The 18,483-nt window shown below is 45.7% G+C and overlaps 1 protein-coding gene across 1 annotated transcript; it reads right to left on the bottom strand.

Annotated features, from left to right (window-relative positions):
• Positions 1-1,453: 1,453 nt before the first annotated feature.
• TGOLN2 (trans-golgi network protein 2) lies at positions 1,454-16,810 on the bottom strand. The gene is made up of 4 exons (XM_039526205.1): positions 16,641-16,810; positions 15,911-16,365; positions 11,251-11,334; positions 1,454-5,217 (listed from the first exon to the last, which is right to left on the bottom strand). Exons 1-4 carry the CDS (start codon positions 16,744-16,746, stop codon positions 5,212-5,214), a joined length of 651 nt encoding a protein of 216 aa, XP_039382139.1. The 5' UTR covers positions 16,747-16,810; the 3' UTR covers positions 1,454-5,211.
• Positions 16,811-18,483: the final 1,673 nt, after the last annotated feature.

Here is an 18,483-nt window from a genome sequence, read left to right as displayed (position 1 = left end):
GTTCCTCATGAGGTTACTACACAGCTGAGTGAGGAAGCGGAAATTTTCTTCCTTATCTTTGAGTTGTTCTTCTCACGCTAGCTGTGCTCCACAGCCATAAATACGATTATAAAGTTTCTGGGAATAAGGCTGCCTGTCCCAGGCTCTCTTTGATTTTACACCCTAAAGCTCCCCAGAAAATTAAGCCGGCAGCTTGCAGCGGACGAGGCGATTCACAACCAAGTGTTTTTACTTGAATGTTCTGCTTCAGCTTTATTTTCCTCAGCTCAGTTGTGTGGTCAATACACAGATCAGCAGTATCCTCTGCTAGGCGAGTTGCCATCTGCTGTGACTGTGGAACACCTGATCAGCTCTTTCTGAGCTTGGCTAGTTACAGCCAAACCGGACCAAAGTGCAAATGGTTTTGTTTGCATGGGAGATAAGCGAGTTGCTAAGAGGGCTCCTGTTTAAAGTGAGTTTGCTTCTCGTTTATTGCAGGAAGCCAGTGGTTAGCTTGTGCAAATTGAAATCAAATACAAAAGCAGGTGGCAGTTTCACCCAAGCACACTGCACCCTTCATCTGATGTTCAGGAGGGTCTGAACTCTCAGTTTAGCAGGAAGGGCCACGCTGGTACATACATCCCTCTTTAGGGTGCACACCCCAAGCCTGGTTTAGATGGCACATCTTAATGGAGCCACCTAGGGGCTGCAAGGACCTGGTGGCCGCTTCCCAGGAGCCGCCGGGACCCTGCATCCCAAACCTCCTCCTGCACCCCCAACCACCTACCCCAGCCCAGAGTCCCCTCCTGCACCCAAACTCCCCCCTGGAGCCCATACTCCTGCACTCCAAACCCCTCATCTATGGCCTCACCCCAGAGCCCACACCACCAGCACTATGGGAAAGATTTCTCCACCAGATCAAAACTCGACATGAAAGGAGAGCACATTTCCACTACCATCAGTGTAGTGTGCCATCCATCAAAGCCCCTTCATTGCCAAGTCTTGTCTTGGGTGGTTCTGTTGTACACTCTGTTGAAACTAAAAGTAAATGTGTTTAAGGTAAACTCTGTCCAGCCCTGCTCTGCCCTAGCCGGGTTTATGTGTAGTTTAAATTCTAGTGCATTACTGAGCTTGTGGTAAAAAAATTGGGATTATTTGATTAAGCAGCCTAAGAGGGTGAAAGACTGGAATGTAGGGGTTAGAGCATGAAAATTTGTTGGACTGGATTTTATTTTCAACTCAGCAGATGGTTGGGATCAGCAAGACAATACTGATTTTGCACAGTGCTAGGAGACTGCAATAAATTAAACAATCCTAATAAAGTGTTCACAACCAACATCTGGTCTGTTACAGGCAGGAGGCAGATGGGGAATCCAACTGCCCTTACGGGCATCAGATCTAGCCTAGAATTCAGACAATAGAATAACCCAACCTGCGTTGCTGTTCTGAGGTTTTAAATGAGGCAGGCCGTATATAGAAGGGTGAAATTACATTTCTTTATTGTGTCCATTTATTGACTTCACCATACAGAAAAGTACAAAGGATTAGAAAATTCGGATTCTTCAAAGCGAGTCTCATTTTACCGCAGTAGAAACCAAACAACTCATGAAGTCAGCCTGGGAATGTAGCTGGCCTAGCAGAGTAATGACATTTGGAAAGAAATGTATCCAGCAGACTGTTAGTTTGAAGTTTGTGCCATCTCTGAACACAGCAGAAACGATTCGTACCTTTACCTGTTTAAGACTTGTAGAATATCTTACATAAAGTTTAATACCACAGAAATCAATGAAACATGGAGATCATTTGCAGAGATTTCATACAATTCGAGAATTATAGCAACTGTCATTAGTAATAGTACACACTCAAATTGAGAGGATAACAGGAGGGGACTATGTTTGAATCCTTCACCAATAGTCTTTCACCAATAGCTTGGAAATGTACAGAGCTGCACCACATTTGAAGAGCTGCTTCTATGGGTATGAACAACACAGTAGCTGCAGAGATCCACGTTAAGAGCGGTCATATAAATACCGACTGTTCCTGGCCACATGCGGTGTCTTTACTACCCTGTGAAGTTTGCACGTATTGTGTGCTATGCATGTCTGTTGAGCCAGCACACACGCCAGACACATGGCAAACTGCTGCTAACTGGAAAATGCTCCTACACGCAAGCTATGGACATTCTCGTTAGTCTGACAGATGCGTAGGAACTATCCCTGTATCTTAGTTCTCTTGGCACAGACCAGACTGTGTTGCTAACAGTACATAGACAGAAGGGCCCTGGCTCGCACAGGGCTCCTCATTAGCCCATGCCTGCAGGAACATTTATGAGGCTGCATTTCCAAAAGAAAACAGGAAGATTTTCAGATTAAAATAAAACAGTCAGTTGAAGAGGCTGAAGTAAGGAGGCCTCCAGATTCCATGACAAAACAAACAGGCTTGGTACAAATCCTTCCAAAATGTTTTCTGATTCAAAGGGGAACAAAGCAGGTAAAAAATAAAAACAGGAATTCCCAGGAAAGCAAGCAGGCATGGCTAAGAATTGCAACATTTATCATGTCTTCAAGTTTTTGCCTCTATCATAAAAACATGTGAAATCACAGCCTCAAATTCTGCACCCCTTAAATAAATGGGCGATAGAACACAGCATCACAGGCGTCCTGAAACATGTTGTGTCGTCTTTAAAATAAATAGCAGTTATGTTGCACACAAGTTCCCTGCCTTTGAGAAGGTGCATTTCCTTCAGAGGTTACATTCCAGGACCTGTTTATCCTCCTGAGAGCAGGATGCTCCCCCCCACCTCCCAAAAAATGGCTCCTGGGAGGATCTCTCATATCAGAGTCCAGAAAAGTCATTTCTCTTAGGGGCAGCTTCCAAATAGATTTAAACAAATATATGATTCCCCCCCACAATCAAACACGCACACACACACTTCAGCTAATGTCTTTCAGTAAAAGTAAGTTGCTTTGGTTTTCTTTTTTAAATAAGTTAAGCTCTGAATACACATCCCTCTCCCTCCTCTGTGGAAAATGAAACTGAAAATATCAGCTCTGGCTTTAATGTCCAAATGTGGAGATTTCTTAGCCCAGATGCAGTCTTAAGTATTACTGCAGTCTAGTAGTGTTGCTGCAGGTGACCAAATGCTGTAGACACCAAGGACGAAGAGATTGGGGAAGGTTTGCCTCAACCACCATTTCTGGAACATGCAAAGGGAAGTAACTCAACTACTAAACAGCAATTTGCGCAAGATGGAGGCAAGGTTCTTCCCTATGCCTCAATCAGCTGACAAGTGCATTGAAAATGAGGATGTGGTTTTTCACATCCGGGCTTCAATATGTATTCTAAGTTTCCTCCTATGCAGTTGTGTGTCACAGCAATTTTTCTGTAAAACTCAGAACCGAGAAATAAAGAAAACAGCCACAAAGAACAAGCCAGCCAGCCATCATATACAGATTTCCCAAACATTCCTTGTCTCAAACATAAAGGCCTTGGGAATATGAAAATAAAGACATGAATACATAGTGGGTCTCGTTCAATACTTTTTCCCGGCCTTGTATCAGAAATATAAGCAATATCAGTATGCATCAGTCCCTGGTTTAGGCAGACAAGGAATCTAAGAGTTCCACACCACCACTCAGGTAACAGCTCTGCATTAAGTGGCTGGTTATAAGTACGTTCAACTAAACAAAGCACAACTCAAGAGCTGAGGAAGGCCAAGGTCAAAGGGAAGAGGAGAGGGGACATCTTGTAGATGACTCTGCGGGAAGATATTGTTACACCGAATAAATCCCTTTCTGTATATTTTCAATCTGCCATCTACTTGGGAGGAAATATTTCTGCACTAGCCTAACAAGCCTCTCTCCTGGGCTCTGTGGGGGCGCTGCAGTGCACGACGGCATAACAGCACTCCCAGTTTGAGGAATGAATGACATAGGCCAGAGCCCATATTGCACAGCTCTCCACATTGTGCAAATACAATGCCTTGTAAAGACATCCATTTCATAGCCGTCTGCTTAAGGGAGCCACACTGCTGCTACACACCACAGGCATGAAATGCTGCCATCATCTGTCCAATGCACCAAGTCACCAGCCATCCTTGCCCTATTTCCACTCTCTCTCTGCACTTTGACAAAGGATAAAGAAAATGGACCTCCCAGACAAAGTGGGAATTGACACTTGTAGATTCAACTTATGCAAGTACAATTGATCTGACCTCTATCAGCAGGAGAGTCCATTCAGTCCTGAAGAGAATAGGCTATGCTGAAAATTTAGGGGTTGAAGAACAGACTTGTGGTAAGGGGGTATGTTTTCTTCCACCTGAACATTGCCATGTTCCTGTGACAGTACTATGGGGGAGGTGGCAAGGCTTACAGAGGCAAAGTTCATTAAGACTTTGCCATGGAGGCTTGGCACAGAGCTTCATACACACTCCTTGCATTCTTTCACAGCATCCACTCTCTAAATATTTCCTCATCGTTAGTGCAATCACCTGAACTCTGGGTATGACATCAGGAAAAACAGACCATCAGCAAGTCTGCTAGCGCATTTAAGGTGGACAAGCAAAATTCAAAGGGTCAGGGATTGTTGATTCCACCCACATCTCCAAAGATGTGCATTAAGAGACAATCAGCTGTTAACTTCCACCACTGTCTTCATCACAGAGAACAAACAACTGATCAAATAAGAGTCCTTGGCAAAAACATTTCTGAACTAGTGCAAACAAACATGATGTGAACTTTAGAGTCCAAATACAATGGACAGAAAGGGATAATGTTCATATGCCAGCTACAAGACCAACCAGGCTGGTTATAAAGACTGCTCCATGAATCTAGAGAAAGAGAATCAGAAGGCTCATTCAGCAGGCAGGTCTCCTAAACAGAGACCTGTGTGTCAATACAGCAGAAGGTAAAATCCATATCGTCTGGGCACAAAATTTTTTGCCACTTGTTGGGTCTTCTCTTGGCTTTCCTGACATCACAATATGAAAGCAAGAGACCAGAGCTGGAAACTAGCTCATCATCAGCCAGCTGGCAAGGGAGAAAATATTTAGAGACTGAGGAGTCAGTGTTACCAAAGTGCAGGTGCAAAACTAAAAGCACTTCTCTTCTTCCCACACTCCAAGACCTGGAGGGATTCAGAGCTGTTCTGCTGGGAATCACAGGACTTCCTTGTATCTTCATTTTCAGCGGTGCTTACCCGAGTCAGCAGTGTGGAGGAATTTCTGGGGAAAATTTAGATCTGAAGACAAAAAGGAGAGAGTTTTCAATCGTTTGTCAGAGCAGCTTTTCCGCACGCACTATTCTGAAAAGTTACTGTAAAAATGGCACCATAGGGCTCTAGATTTCTCCGCTCTCTGATTCAGTTTCAAATAAAGAGATGACTTTTCTAACTGGCAGCCCAGCAGATTCAACCTGGGTGATTTCCTTCCTGCGCATCCTCACCGGTAATAAAGATTCAACAAGCCAAATTACACCCTTGGTGATGTGTGCAACACTGAGGCACACAGGGCTGTAAGCCCACTGAGAATGACTAGAACGTAGTAAGGAATTTATTAGTGTGACAGATATGACAATATCCTGGACAATCTTAAGGAATTAAGTTCAACTTTATTGAATTAAGTATTTTAGGGGTCCATTGTGTTAAAAATGCAATTGTTTATGAGTTATTGTGGAACTGTATGCAACTTCTCTAAGAAATGTGCTTAATGAAATCCCTGGGAAGTATTAGGAACTTCAAAGGACCTTTTGTGACAATACATTTGAAGTGGATTTGCTGGGAAATACTCTTCATAGACCCTGACTGGATAACCGAGTGACTCACAGAGTGCTTGTTCTGAGCTGAAGCTATGCTGAACTGGTGACCACAAGAAAAACCTGTGTGGGGTCTGAATAGGGTGACCAGATAGCAAATGTGAAAAATCGGGACGGGGGTGGGAGGTAATAGGCGCCTATAAAAGAAAAAGCCCTTAATATCAGGACTGTCCCTATAAAATCGGGACATCTGGTCACCCTAGGTCTGAAAGACTAATCACCAACCAGAAGAAGGGGGTGATCTCTGGTAGGCTTATTAGCATGTGTGCAGGTTCTTTTATTGTTTGTAATGTTTTCTCTGTCATGCTTTTACCTTAAGAATAAAATGTGCTTGCTTAGAAACAGCTGAGTGGTAACTTATACCTTTGGCAATTACACGGTGTACCATCTCTGAAGAGAAGGCACAAAAAGCCCGCATAGACAGCCTGTCTTTTGCTGGGATTTCACAGTCCAGCCTGGGGTCTGTGCAGCCTGGAAACATCCCAGTCAGAAGGGAGACAGACGTGTGTCTCCACCCATGACAGCCAATTGCTGGGGAGCCAGGAGCCTGAGAGGGGGAGCCCTTGCTGGACAAACGAGGGGAAATAGAGGTGCGGTTGCTCTGACGTATGACAATTAGCGCTGCACAATAAGGAAGAGGTGCCAGCTGATTCTCAAAACTGCATTTGCTCCTTGTTAGCTCTGCGGTGCATCGAGCAATACCACCTTATTTGTGGCATTAAAGGCAACTGGCCTGGCTGCTAGGTGAGGGAACAGACCAACTGGGTGAAGTGACATTTTTCACTGGACTACTGTCTTTTCAAGTGTGCTTCATGCACTTTTTATGCCAGTGACACTTTTCATATTCAGGTTGTGATCTGAATATTGCAGGTTTTGAATTGGGGAAAGTTTGGGTTTGTTTGTTTTTTTTAAACCTTTGTCTCCCTTGAACCCCCACACTGGACCTACCTCCTGGCTGCAGCCCCAGGGACAAAGATCTGAGCGCTGTTTGCCAGGGATTGGCGTCTGGCAGCTATGAAAACTGAGATTGGAGCTGAATCAAATCTGCCACCTGCTGCTTCCAATTCCAGGAAGGGAGCCAGGCCTCGGCTTGCCAGGAAGCTGCTGAGGGGAAGGGAAATTGCTGGGGAGAGTGAACCAGCAAGAAAGGGGAAGCCACTTGAAGAGAGAGGACTGAAGGAGCAGGGCCCCTTTGAGTGAAGTCTCCAGCTTTTTGCCTTTCTCCTGCAGCTCTCCCATCAACCTCCCTGCTGAGACTCGGAGTATTCTGGTGAGGGCTAGAGATGGGATTACTAGGTACAAAGTTCATACATGGCATTGTTTATGAACTCACCTGCTGCCAACCAGGGTTTTCCCCAGCAGCTGCTGGCCTGAACCAGAGGCAGGGAGGCATGAGTAAGAAACTAGAGGAAAATAAGGCAGGGCAAGAATCCAAAAGGGGCATGATGTGGGAGGGGGATTTGGAGCTGTACTTCCTGGCCTCAGATTAAGGATACTCTGGGACAAGCAGAAGGGGACTGTAGAGTGCTGCAGCATCAATGGGGATGGGACAAAAGACATAGGCTGACACATGCACCAGGAGCTCGGGGGGACACATGGGGACAAAGGATACCAATGAAGAAAAGACAGACATATGGAACAAGGGTATGGAAAAAAGAGAGTGCATGATACAGAGGGACATGGGGAGAAGCAGAGAACAAGTGAACTGGAAGTGGAGACCAAGAGACAATATAAGACTGAAGAACAAGCTGCTTAGCAGCGAAGAGAACACTTGTCAGTCTACGATAAAGAATGCAGTAAAGAAGCTAGAAGAATAAACAGTTTCTGTATGATTAAAAATTTCAACTTATAACAGTGCTTTTCTTCCTTTTTTTTTTTTTAATAGCAAATGAATAACTGAAACTGACCAATCTTGCCAGAGCACTTTCAATTGCAAGAGCTGCTAGGCCATTAATTCAAGACTGAACTATAGTTGCATGCTGGTACTTCCTCATATGTCTGAGCACACTTTCTGCACTGGCCACAGAGGCTGGTATGAAGCAAAATATACAAAGTGCAACCATCAGGTTGGGGAAAAGGTTCCGCAGAGACTTCATGCAACTTATTTAATAAACCAAGTGGTGACAGTATTTGGGCCAATGTTTTCCTTATAAATGCATTTCAGAAACACTAATTCCTCTTTTATATCACCAGAGGTAGAAGTAGAATAAAGAGTCAGAATGTCAGTGAGAGCAACTTCACCTTTTCAAGAAAGGTCAATAGAAATTCAAATTTTTGACAGATTCAGGTGAGTGCAGCAAGCCACTTTGAGGCCACCTATGATAGAGTCCATAATGCAAAAGAAAACATTGTCTCAAAGATAGTCCTTTCCAAGCTTGTCTTGATCTCCTGAGTCATCACCTCTGTTTTTGGATGGGTGGATCCCCTGGAGGATCGATGCCAAGGTTAGCTGCAACATGCACAGATTCAATATAAATTTTGTTCCATTTTTCTCATAATTGTGCCAATTTAGTGAGATGCCTTCGATGTTATCTTTCAACATCAAGTGTATCATCTCAGTGCTGAAGAAGCAGGTTCTGTTCATTGATTGGGTGTAGAATTTTCAGTCAAACTGAGGCAAGTAGAATATTTAAATTTTGACATGTATTTTACTAGCCCAGCAATATCATTTCTGGTTTTGGCAGCCAGGCTTAATTCAGAGAATTTGTTCAATGCCACCTGTAAGTCTTTCAGGTTCTTGGCACACATGCAGCCTACTCTGTACCAGACATTGAATGGAGCGAATCAAACATTTTTCTTCAAAATTTCACATCGCTGTGGACTTGCACGGAACATTGTAGAATGACTGAAGACAGCCAAAGAACATACTACAATCAATGACTCCGCCGAACCAGCACCTACCAAGTTCAGCCTACGCCAGTGAGTTTCAACTTTCCAGACTACTGTACCTCCTTCAGGAGTCTGATCTGTCTTGTTGTGGCGGCAAGTTTCTCTTCTGCTTACCGCTCACTATTGCTGACTTTCTCATTTTGTCTATTAAATTTTAGTTTGCACTGACTTCACTAGTGCTTTTTATGTAGCCTGTTGTAAAACTAGGCAAATATCTAGATGAGTTGATGTACCCCCTGGAAGACCTCTGCATACCCCTGGTTGACAACCACTGGCCTATGCAATGCATATTGTGGGAAAAAATGCCTGAGGAGTATGTTGAAGCACTGCCTGAGCTCAGGAATATTTCCTGCCATATTAGCACCATTATCAAAAGCTTGTCCACAACAGCCCTGGAAATCTAATCTATGTTTGACTATAGCATTGTGAATCATTTCTGCTATTTCCTCACCAGTCTTCTTGGTAAAATCTGAAGCACAAAAAACATTCCTGAATCACAAAGTTACCAGCAGGTATTTGATGAACATATCTGATCAACAGTGTTTGTTCCTCATGTGAGGTGTCTGGAGTTACAATGGAAATTACTGAAAAGTACTTGACCTCTTTAACCTCACACCAGGATTGTTTTCATGACTTACCCTACACGTTCTTGAATATATTCCTTTTGGGTCTCAGGGGGTAAGTAGGATTGAACTCTCTGATGTTGCACCTGTGCCTTCTTCACATAGTCACCCAAAAACTGGTTATATTTGGCTAACAACTCAATAATAGCCAAGAAATTACCCTTGGATTTATCACCTAGCTTGTAACTTGTGCCACAGAAAGCTAATCCTTGTTCTCTAAGAACAACACAACATCTAAAATACGCTTCAGAACTTTCTTCCACTTTTCTTTTTTATTTCCAAAAATTGTCTCTAACAACAAGGGGAGGGTTTTATCACCTTTCAGTCTTCTTGTTTCCATCCATTTCACATAGCGTGTTCTGCATGATGCTGTTTTTTCATGGTCAGGGATTCACTTACACAGCTGGTGCCAGCTGCGATCTGCAGTCTACTCAGTTAGCATGGCTAAGCCTGGGAGAACACCCTTGAGTTGTTGCATCCAGGGGAACAGTAGACATGGAATGCAGTGAACAGCATGCTGTATCACTGCTATCCAGTCATGTCCCACTTTTTCTCCATTAGGAAGAGTGCAGGAGAGAAGTATATTGGGAAATTGTTTTCCTTTTGTATCCCTTTCTGGATGGATTTTTAATCTTCCAGTCATGAAGCACAAGTCTATCAATGCCATCCTGTTTTACAGGCCCTGCACTTGAACAAATGTTCTCAACAGAAAAATGAGATGGCTCATGTTCATCCTCCTCCTCCACTTCATCTAGGCCAGGACCTGGAGGATTGCAGTCTCTCTCTCCTTCCCCACTCCCCGGCTTCCATCCAGACATTCTAAAGTTCTTCCTGCTGCTTCTTGTTCTGCAGTTTTTCTCTGCTTTTCCTTTTTTCTGCACCTGACTCATTATACATGCTTCATATTTGACTATACGAGGGTAAGCGAAGTTCAGTGCAGTGCTAAATTTCCCTAGATCTAGGGCAGTGGTTTCCAAAAGCAGAGTGCTCGCTCTCTCTCACCTCTTCCCCTCCCCTCTTCTAACAGGAGGGGAGGGGGACAGAGGGAGCAGAATGAGCTCAGGTGCTCAGGAAAGCTCCACTCCTTCCTCCCCACTCCCCTTCTGCAGACAGGAATGGCTCTTCTGCTTCTTCCCTTCCCCTGCAGCATATGGCCAGGGAAGTGGCAGGGAGGTACAGAGCCCTTGGTGCTGCCCCTCCTTCCCCCCGCCACAGCTTGCAAGGGGGAGAGGGAACTGAAAACCCCCTCCCCAGCCTGGGAGGAGGTGAAGAACCCAAGGATCAGAAGTGAGGCTGGGGGGGAGGGGGGAGAGAACTACTGGGGGGCTGGGGGTGTGTGGAGTGGACAGAGGGATGAGGGCTGGGGGGGCAAAACTATGGGGGCGCTGAATTGATAGGAACCTACTAAATAGGTTTCAGTGCATTTCCATCTGCTGGAAAAGGTTATGACAATGGCTTCACAGCAAGGCTTAGCAGCTCCTGCCCTGCTGATCCCCATCAGCCTCCAGTGCCTTAAGGAGCCTCCAGGATCCTGTGGGTCAGATCCTCAGTTGGTGTAGACTGCTGATTTACATCAGGTGAGAAATCAGGCTCTTTGCCGTAGGGCCCACAAGACCAACCATCAGCACAGATACTTCCCTTTTCAGGGATGGCATGTTGAAAACAAAAGATAACTTAAATGGGCAGAACAAAGCCTCGTCAGACTAAGGGCAGGGCCATTACCAAAAACCTTCTCGCCAAAGCTGGCTTCCCATCAGCTTCATGACTGGCCCTGGCTTGGTGGAGTCCAGCTGCTGCACTTGCTTCTCAGCTGGCACAGCACAAAGCAACAATAGGCAGTACTGCACCTACTCCCCAAAGTTACTGGCTATTGGCAAAAGACGGCTGAGTTCATTTTCAAGCCCTGCCTATCTGATGGTTTGTTAGATCAAGACCCGATTCACTCTTACCTTTTGATCCAGTCTCTGATATTCACTGGATTTGGGCCGCCGGGGTAGTTTTGATCGTTTTCCTTCCAGAGCAAAAGCAATGATCTTTGAAGACAGAAAGAGAAGGAAATAAATCAGCAAGCAAATCCTGAGAGGTTACCACATTTTGTGGTGGTTGAAAAGAACTGATGCAGAACTACAGGCATTATATGTATCCTCTTTTCCCACTTCAGGGACAGTTAGTTCTGCTCTTGTGTTTCACTCTCCTAGCAATGAAACATCTCACCTGACCAAAGCCTATTTTCCCCAGCATTGGCAGCTCCTAGATTTCCAAATTCAGGACTGCCTAACCCACACCAGAGGTTTCGTCACTCTCCAAAGAGCCTCCCCCACATTCTTTATCTGGGTATGACGACACCATACACAATGACTCAGCAGGAGCCAGTGTTGCCAATTCTCACAAGTCTTAAGATATGTTTTTCTTTAAGCCCCCATGTCTTGTAGAGTCATATTACATGAGAATCGCAGCTTTGATTGTAATTAAAGAGCAATTTTCTAGCCATGATTGTGGTGAAAAGCTTGAAAACGTGAACCTAAAGGTTCCCACATATCAGAAAGCAAATAAGAACCCAAGATTTATTTTTTAAAATGACGACTTGAAAGTCAATCTAGTTATTTTTGAACGATTAAGACTGACAATAATGCATCTTCCATGGGGACCAACTCCATTTGTTAACGAAAGGAGTTCACAGAACACTGCCAGCCTATTAAACTAAGAGATATGTCCAGTACCACGCTGCCATATAATTCCTCTTTATTCACTACTGCCCCACTCAGCTTACACTGCTTCCCAATATGATTTACAGAAAAATGCAAAAAGGTGAACACAAGTCGCTACATTATGGAAAGTGGATCCCCTGAATAAAAAAACATGAGGTCACTTTTTAATTTGTTGTTTTGAACTTTCCACATTTTCTTAGAAGACACGTTAAATGGGATGACAGTGAGCAGTGAAGGAATGTACAAGAGCAGGGACCAGGCAAAACCCCTTTATCGTTCGTTTTCAGAATTTCTAACATTTGGGATTTAAAAAGGTATAAAATCTTTGGCTATGTCTACATTTAAAGCACTACAAAAGCAAAGCTGCAGCTGCACCCACCCCTGTAGCGCTTCAGTACAGACATTCTACAGCATCCTACCACTGTAGTCAATTCACTTTCCCAACAGGCGGTAGCTAGGTCGACAGAATTCTTCTGTCAACCTAGCACTGTCTACAATGGGGGTTAGGTCGGCTTAACTATGTCTCTCAGGGGGGTGGATTTTTCACACTCCCAAGAGACACAGCTATGCTGATGTAAGTTTTCAGGGCAGACTAGCCCTTTGCAAAGAAACTGTAATAGCGTTTTGAATGTAATTTATTTCTTGGAATTTAGAACAAAGAGAGCACCCATCCGCTACTGTAGGTGCCTTTGACGCTATTTATGACCATCACTGGCAAACCCCACAGCAAAAAGCCCCACACAACCCAATAGGCAGGATGTTCCCCACCAAAACTCCAAAACCATAATCAAGTCACCCCTTTCAGGTCTCAACCTCTTCAGCCACCCAGGAAAACAGGATACCAGACAGAGGCATGAGTGAAATACTGTAACATGTCTGGCCTCTCCTTGCTGTAAGTCAAACAGAAACTGCAAACAACCACACAGCATAAGAACATAAGAAAGGCTGTACTGGGTCAGACCAAAGGTCCATCTAGCCCAGTATCTGTCTACCGACAGTGGCCAATGCCAGGTGCCCCAGAGGGAGTGAATCTAACAGACAATGATCAAGTGATCTCTCTCCTGCCATCCATCTCCATCCTCTGACGAACAGAGGCTAGGGACACCATTCTTACCCATTCTGGCTAATAGCCATTTATGGACTTAGCCACCATGAATTTATCCAGTCCCCTTTTATCCAGTCTGACAATTTTATTCTTTACTATTGTTTCAACTAATTTGCCCGGTACCGATGTTAGACTTACCGGTCTGTAATTGCCGGGATCACCCTTAGAGCCCTTTTTAAATATTGGCGTTACATTAGCTAACTTCCAGTCATTGGGTACCGAAGCCGATTTAAAGGACAGATTACAAACCTTAGTTAATAGTTCCGCAACTTCACATTTGAGTTCTTTCAGAACTCTTGGGTGAATGCCATCTGGTCCCGGTGACTTGTTAATGTTCAGTTTATCAATTAATTCCAAAACCTCCTCTAGTGACACTTCAATCTGTGACAGTTCCTCAGATTTGTCACCTACAAAAGCCAGCTCAGGTTTGGGAATCTCCCTAACATCCTCAGCCGTGAAGACTGAAGCAAAGAATCCATTTAGTTTCTCCGCAATGACTTTATTGTCTTTAAGCGCTCCTTTTGTATTTCGATCGTCAAGGGGCCCCACTGGTTGTTTAGCAGGCTTCCTGCTTCTGATGTACTTAAAAAACATTTTGTTATTACCTTTGGAGTTTTTGGCTAGCCGTTCTTCAAACTCCTCTTTGGCTTTTCTTATTACACTCTTGCACTTAAGTTGGCAGTGTTTGTGCTCCTTTCTATTTGCCTCACTGGGATTTGACTTCCACTTTTTAAAGGAAGTCTTTTTATCTCTCACTGCTTCTTTTACATGGTTGTTAAGCCACGGTGGCTCTTTTTTAGTTCTTTTACTGTTTTTCTTAATTTGGGGTATACATTGAAGTTGGGCCTCTATTATGATGTCTTTAAAAAGGGCCCATGCAACTTGCAGGGATTTCACTTTAGTCACTGTACCTTTTAACTTTTGTCTAACTAACCCCCTCATTTTTGTATAGTTCCCCCTTTTGAAATTAAATGCCACAGTGTTGGGCAGTTGTGTTCTTCCCACCACAGCGATGTTGAATGCTATTGTATTATGGTCACTATTTCCAAGCGGTCCAACCTCTTGGACCAGCTCCTGAGCTCCACTCAGGATTAAATCTAGAGTTGCCTCTCCCCTTGTGGGTTCCCGTACCAGCTGCTCCATGAAGCAGTCATTTAAAGTATCGAGAAATTTTATCTCTGCATTTCGTCCTGAAGTGAAATGTTCCCAGTCAATATGGGGATAATTGAAATCCCCCACTATCATTGTGTTCTTAATTTTGATAGCCTCTCTAATTTCCCTTAGCATTTCATCATCACTATTACTGTCCTGGTCAGGTGGTCGATAATATATCCCTAATGTTATATTTTTACTAGAGCATGAAATTTCTATCCATAGAGACTCTATGGAACATGTGGATTCGCTTAAGATTTTTACTTCATTTGAATCTACACTTTCTTTCACATATAGTGCCACTCCTCCCCCTGCACGACCTGTTCTGTCCTTCCGATATATTTTGTACCCCGGAATGATTGTGTCCCACTGGTTGCTCTCAGTCCACCAGGTTTCTGTGATGCCTATTATATCTATATCCTCCTTTATCACAAGGCACTCTAGTTCACCCATCTTATTATTTAGACTTCTGGCATTTGTGTACAAGCACTTTAAAAACTTGTCCCTGTTTATTAGCCTGCCTTTTTCTGATGTGCCAGATTCTTTTTTATGTGACTGTTTATCATCTGATCTGGCCCTTACATTATACTTTTCAGTCCTCTGCTCCTGACTATAACCTGGAGATTCTCTATCATCAGACTCTCCCCTAAGAGAAGCCTGTGTCCGATCCACACGCTCCTCTGCAGCAGTCGGCTTTCCCCCATATGTTTTAGTGGCCTTCTGAACCAGGCCAGGAGTGTCAGGCTGGATACAGAACACTGCAGTCTGCCCTGATGGATCACTATCTCCAGTCCACACTGGAAGAGTCCCTTTCCTTACCACATTTCTCCTAGCAGGTGCTTCCTGAACCAGACTCCTCAATTTAAGGTTACTGCTTTCTGCACAGACAATAAGGAAATGCAAATAGGATTTTCTTACTAGTATTAAAGCTTTTAAAAGCCTGGGTCATATGCACATAGGAGAGAGACTGCACTGTATGGATCAAGGTGCTGCTGGCACGATAACACTCAGGAAGGTCTACTAGGTTACCTCAATGAAGAATGATCTTCAGCTAGTCTAGGCCATGTCTCTATGCCAGCCTGAAGCAACCCTAACGCATTATGAGCACTATGCATTAAACTACAGTCCAGCCTCCTAGCTGGACACTTCTCAGCATCTAAAGAAATTTAGACCGAAGAGAAAAGGAGCAGTCAACAGGAAAAAGCATCTTAACTGCTACTCCTCTCATTCCTTCCCACCCCAGTTCCACACCTGGAGATGAGCACCAGGACTAAGACCACATGGTTTTCACAAAGACTTAAGACCCTCCCCTGGGTACAACACTCTCGTTGCTCATCCCAACAGGACTTGAGGGTTGGAGAAAACCCCAACAACAGAAAACCCAAAGATAGGTCAGTGTATTGAAAAGCTTTCTTCCACCCCAGCCAGAAGCAGGGAAAGGAAGAACATGAGTAACAAAACACTTTGGAAACTTTGATGTTTTGGATCAAAAATTCAAGACCCTTCCTGGCAGTACGAGAAGGAAGCACCAATCTCCTGCTTGTGACAGCACTGGTCTAACTGCAAGGAAATGCTCTCTACGTCCCCTAGCACTGATAAAGCCCTGAAGCAGATGGGGCACACATCACATCCAGAAAAGCTCACCTTCCGCTTATTGTGATAAGCGATGTACAAAGCAGCAACGACAATGGCTGCGGTCACCAGGTAGGCAAAGAAGTGGCTACTCTCTGATTCATCTTTGGGGGCAGCAGCAGGGGCACTCTCCTTCCTCCCCTCATCAGGCTGAGCAGCTTCATTCATCTTCTCCCCACCAGTGGGGTCCACATTTTCAAGAACAGCCTCATCACTAGTGCCGTCATCTGCCTTCTCCTCCTCCGTTGGCTCCTTCTTCTCCTGCTTTGCCTCCTCCGTTGGCTCCTTCTTCTCCTGCTTTGCCTCCTCCGTTGGCTCCTTCTTCTCCTGCTTTGCCTCCTCCGTTGGCTCCTTCTTCTCCTGCTTTGCCTCCTCCGTAGGGGTATTGTTCTCCTGGCTCCCCTCAGATGGCTTTTTCGCAGCTGCCTGGCTGGTGTGGGATTCTGGAGAGCTTGTGGTTGCTGGAACTGCCAACAAAGCACACAGATTATGGCTGCTATTTGCAGCAGCCACTTGGGGCAATAACCCCACAGCGCTCCCGCTCCCCCTCCCTCGCACCCGGGGCCCCCGCGCCAGGGAAGTCAATGGGAGGTTTACCGCGGGCGCGCACCGTGCGGCAATTGGAGACCTGGATGAGACAAGGCCCAAAACCAACCCCCGGCCCCGCCACTCCACAGACCCCCCCCAGCGGAGCGGCCCCCTCCCGCCTCCCCCAGTAGCGAATGGGCCCGGGGTGTCTCACCCATAGCGGGGACCTCCTGAGTGCCGTTCTCGGGGACGCAGAGCGCCGCCGCCATCAGCGTCAGCAGCAACAACAGGAGCCGGAGAGCCCCGCGCGCCGCCGCCATGGTGACCGTGACGGTTCGTTCCGCTTCCGGGAGCTGCCAGGAAACCGAGACACCCACGTCCGGCGCCTCCCCCCAGCGCGCGCGGGACCGGGCTCTCGCGAGATTGTTCACCGGGAAAAGGAAGGGGGCTGTAGTGGGGGTGTTTGGAGGGACTAGGGGTGTTTCTGAGGGGGGCTGTAGCGGGGCTGTTTCAGGGGCAGGGCTGTAGTGGGGGTGTTTGGAGGGACTAGGGGTGTTTCTGAGGGGGCTGTAGTGGGAGTGTTTTGGGGAGCCGAGGGAGTGTTTCGAGGCGGTGCTGCACAGGTTGCTTGGGATCCTTTCTATGGTGTTGACATGCAGGTGCATGGGGCGCTGCTCACCTTTCTCTTGTGTCTCAATGGGGGTTGCTCATAGAGGGGCTTTTATGGTGTTGGCTGAGGGTTTCCAGGGGCCTGGAGCAGAGATGCTTGGGAGACGGGTGCTGGAGGGGGCATTTCAAGGTGGGCAGCTTCATGCCTGGATCTAAATACCGAGCTGCACCAACGAAGCCTGCAGGTCCCAAATGTGAGTGTCGCCGCAGCCAGGGCTGTGTCTGATGCGACAGGGGACAGGCGCCTGGCCAGTCCCAGCAGGAAGTGGGCACATTTTGCCCCCGTTGCTGTTGGAGCACATGATTGCACAGAGGAGTCTGAAAGGAGCCCAAAGTCATGGACTGAACTAACAACCTGAGGGCAGGTGCCCTCCCCCGTGGGGGATGTTGCAGAGGAAAAAAGTTATCCAAAGCACTTCCTCCTGCCCACCAGCATCACCCCTGTCTGGCCTGGGCTTAGCTTGGCCAGCTGCTCTTCATCCAAGTGCTGGTTTTGGGTAGACACCGAGGGAGCCGGGAGATGGTGCTGTTCCCATTTGACATAGAGGATATGTAGAGCTGGGGATTGTCCTTGTCCTGCTGGCATTTCAGCCCATGTTCTCCTAGCAGCTCTCCATGAACTGTGTTCGGGCATTTTTGTTCTTTCCTGCAGCCTGTCGGGGGAGGGGAGGGCAGTATTATTTGGCAATCAAGAATATCACTGTGGAGTATGGATGTATACTCGTCTATAAATGGGAGGAAACCTCCTGCCCTGAAACCTGGCAGAGAGATCCAGAATACACCTCTACCTCGATATAACGCTGTCCTTGGGAGCCAAAAAGTCTTAACGCGTTATAGGTGAAACTGCATGATATCGAACTTGCTTTGATCCAGCGGAGTGCGCAGCCGCCCCCCGAGCACTGCTTTACTGCATTAGATCTGAATTTGTGTTATATCGGGTCGCGTTATATCGCGGTAGAGGTGTACTGGCAGATGACAGGAGATAATGGATACTTTTTTTTGCTAACGTCTAATTTAGCTTCTTTAGAAAGGAAGGCTAGATAGCCACAGTTTGTGTTATTTTGGGTAGGGGCCAAACAGTGATCTGCTAAACCTACTAGTTCAGTAACCCAAAGAGCTTTCCAGGGAAAACAGGATAGCATAATTGCCTGGATAGCATAATTTTTGCCTGGTTTTCCTGTTCTTTCCCTTTTGTCTCTGATCTTTTTCAACCATCTAGTCATGTATACCAATAGATAAATATTGATGTGTCTCTATATTAATGAGTAGGAAACAGTACACAACTACACATAGCAGGAGAGTTTCCCTTTATTTTCATTAGTGTTTCACAAGGCCCGGTCAACAGACAATTTTTGTACTGGTATAACTATCAGGGGGTGATTTTTCAC

Source organism: Mauremys reevesii, linkage group 2, assembly GCF_016161935.1.
Source record: "Mauremys reevesii isolate NIE-2019 linkage group 2, ASM1616193v1, whole genome shotgun sequence".
NCBI classification, from domain to species: domain Eukaryota; kingdom Metazoa; phylum Chordata; order Testudines; family Geoemydidae; genus Mauremys; species Mauremys reevesii.
This window is presented reverse-complemented; position numbering and strand designations above follow the sequence as displayed.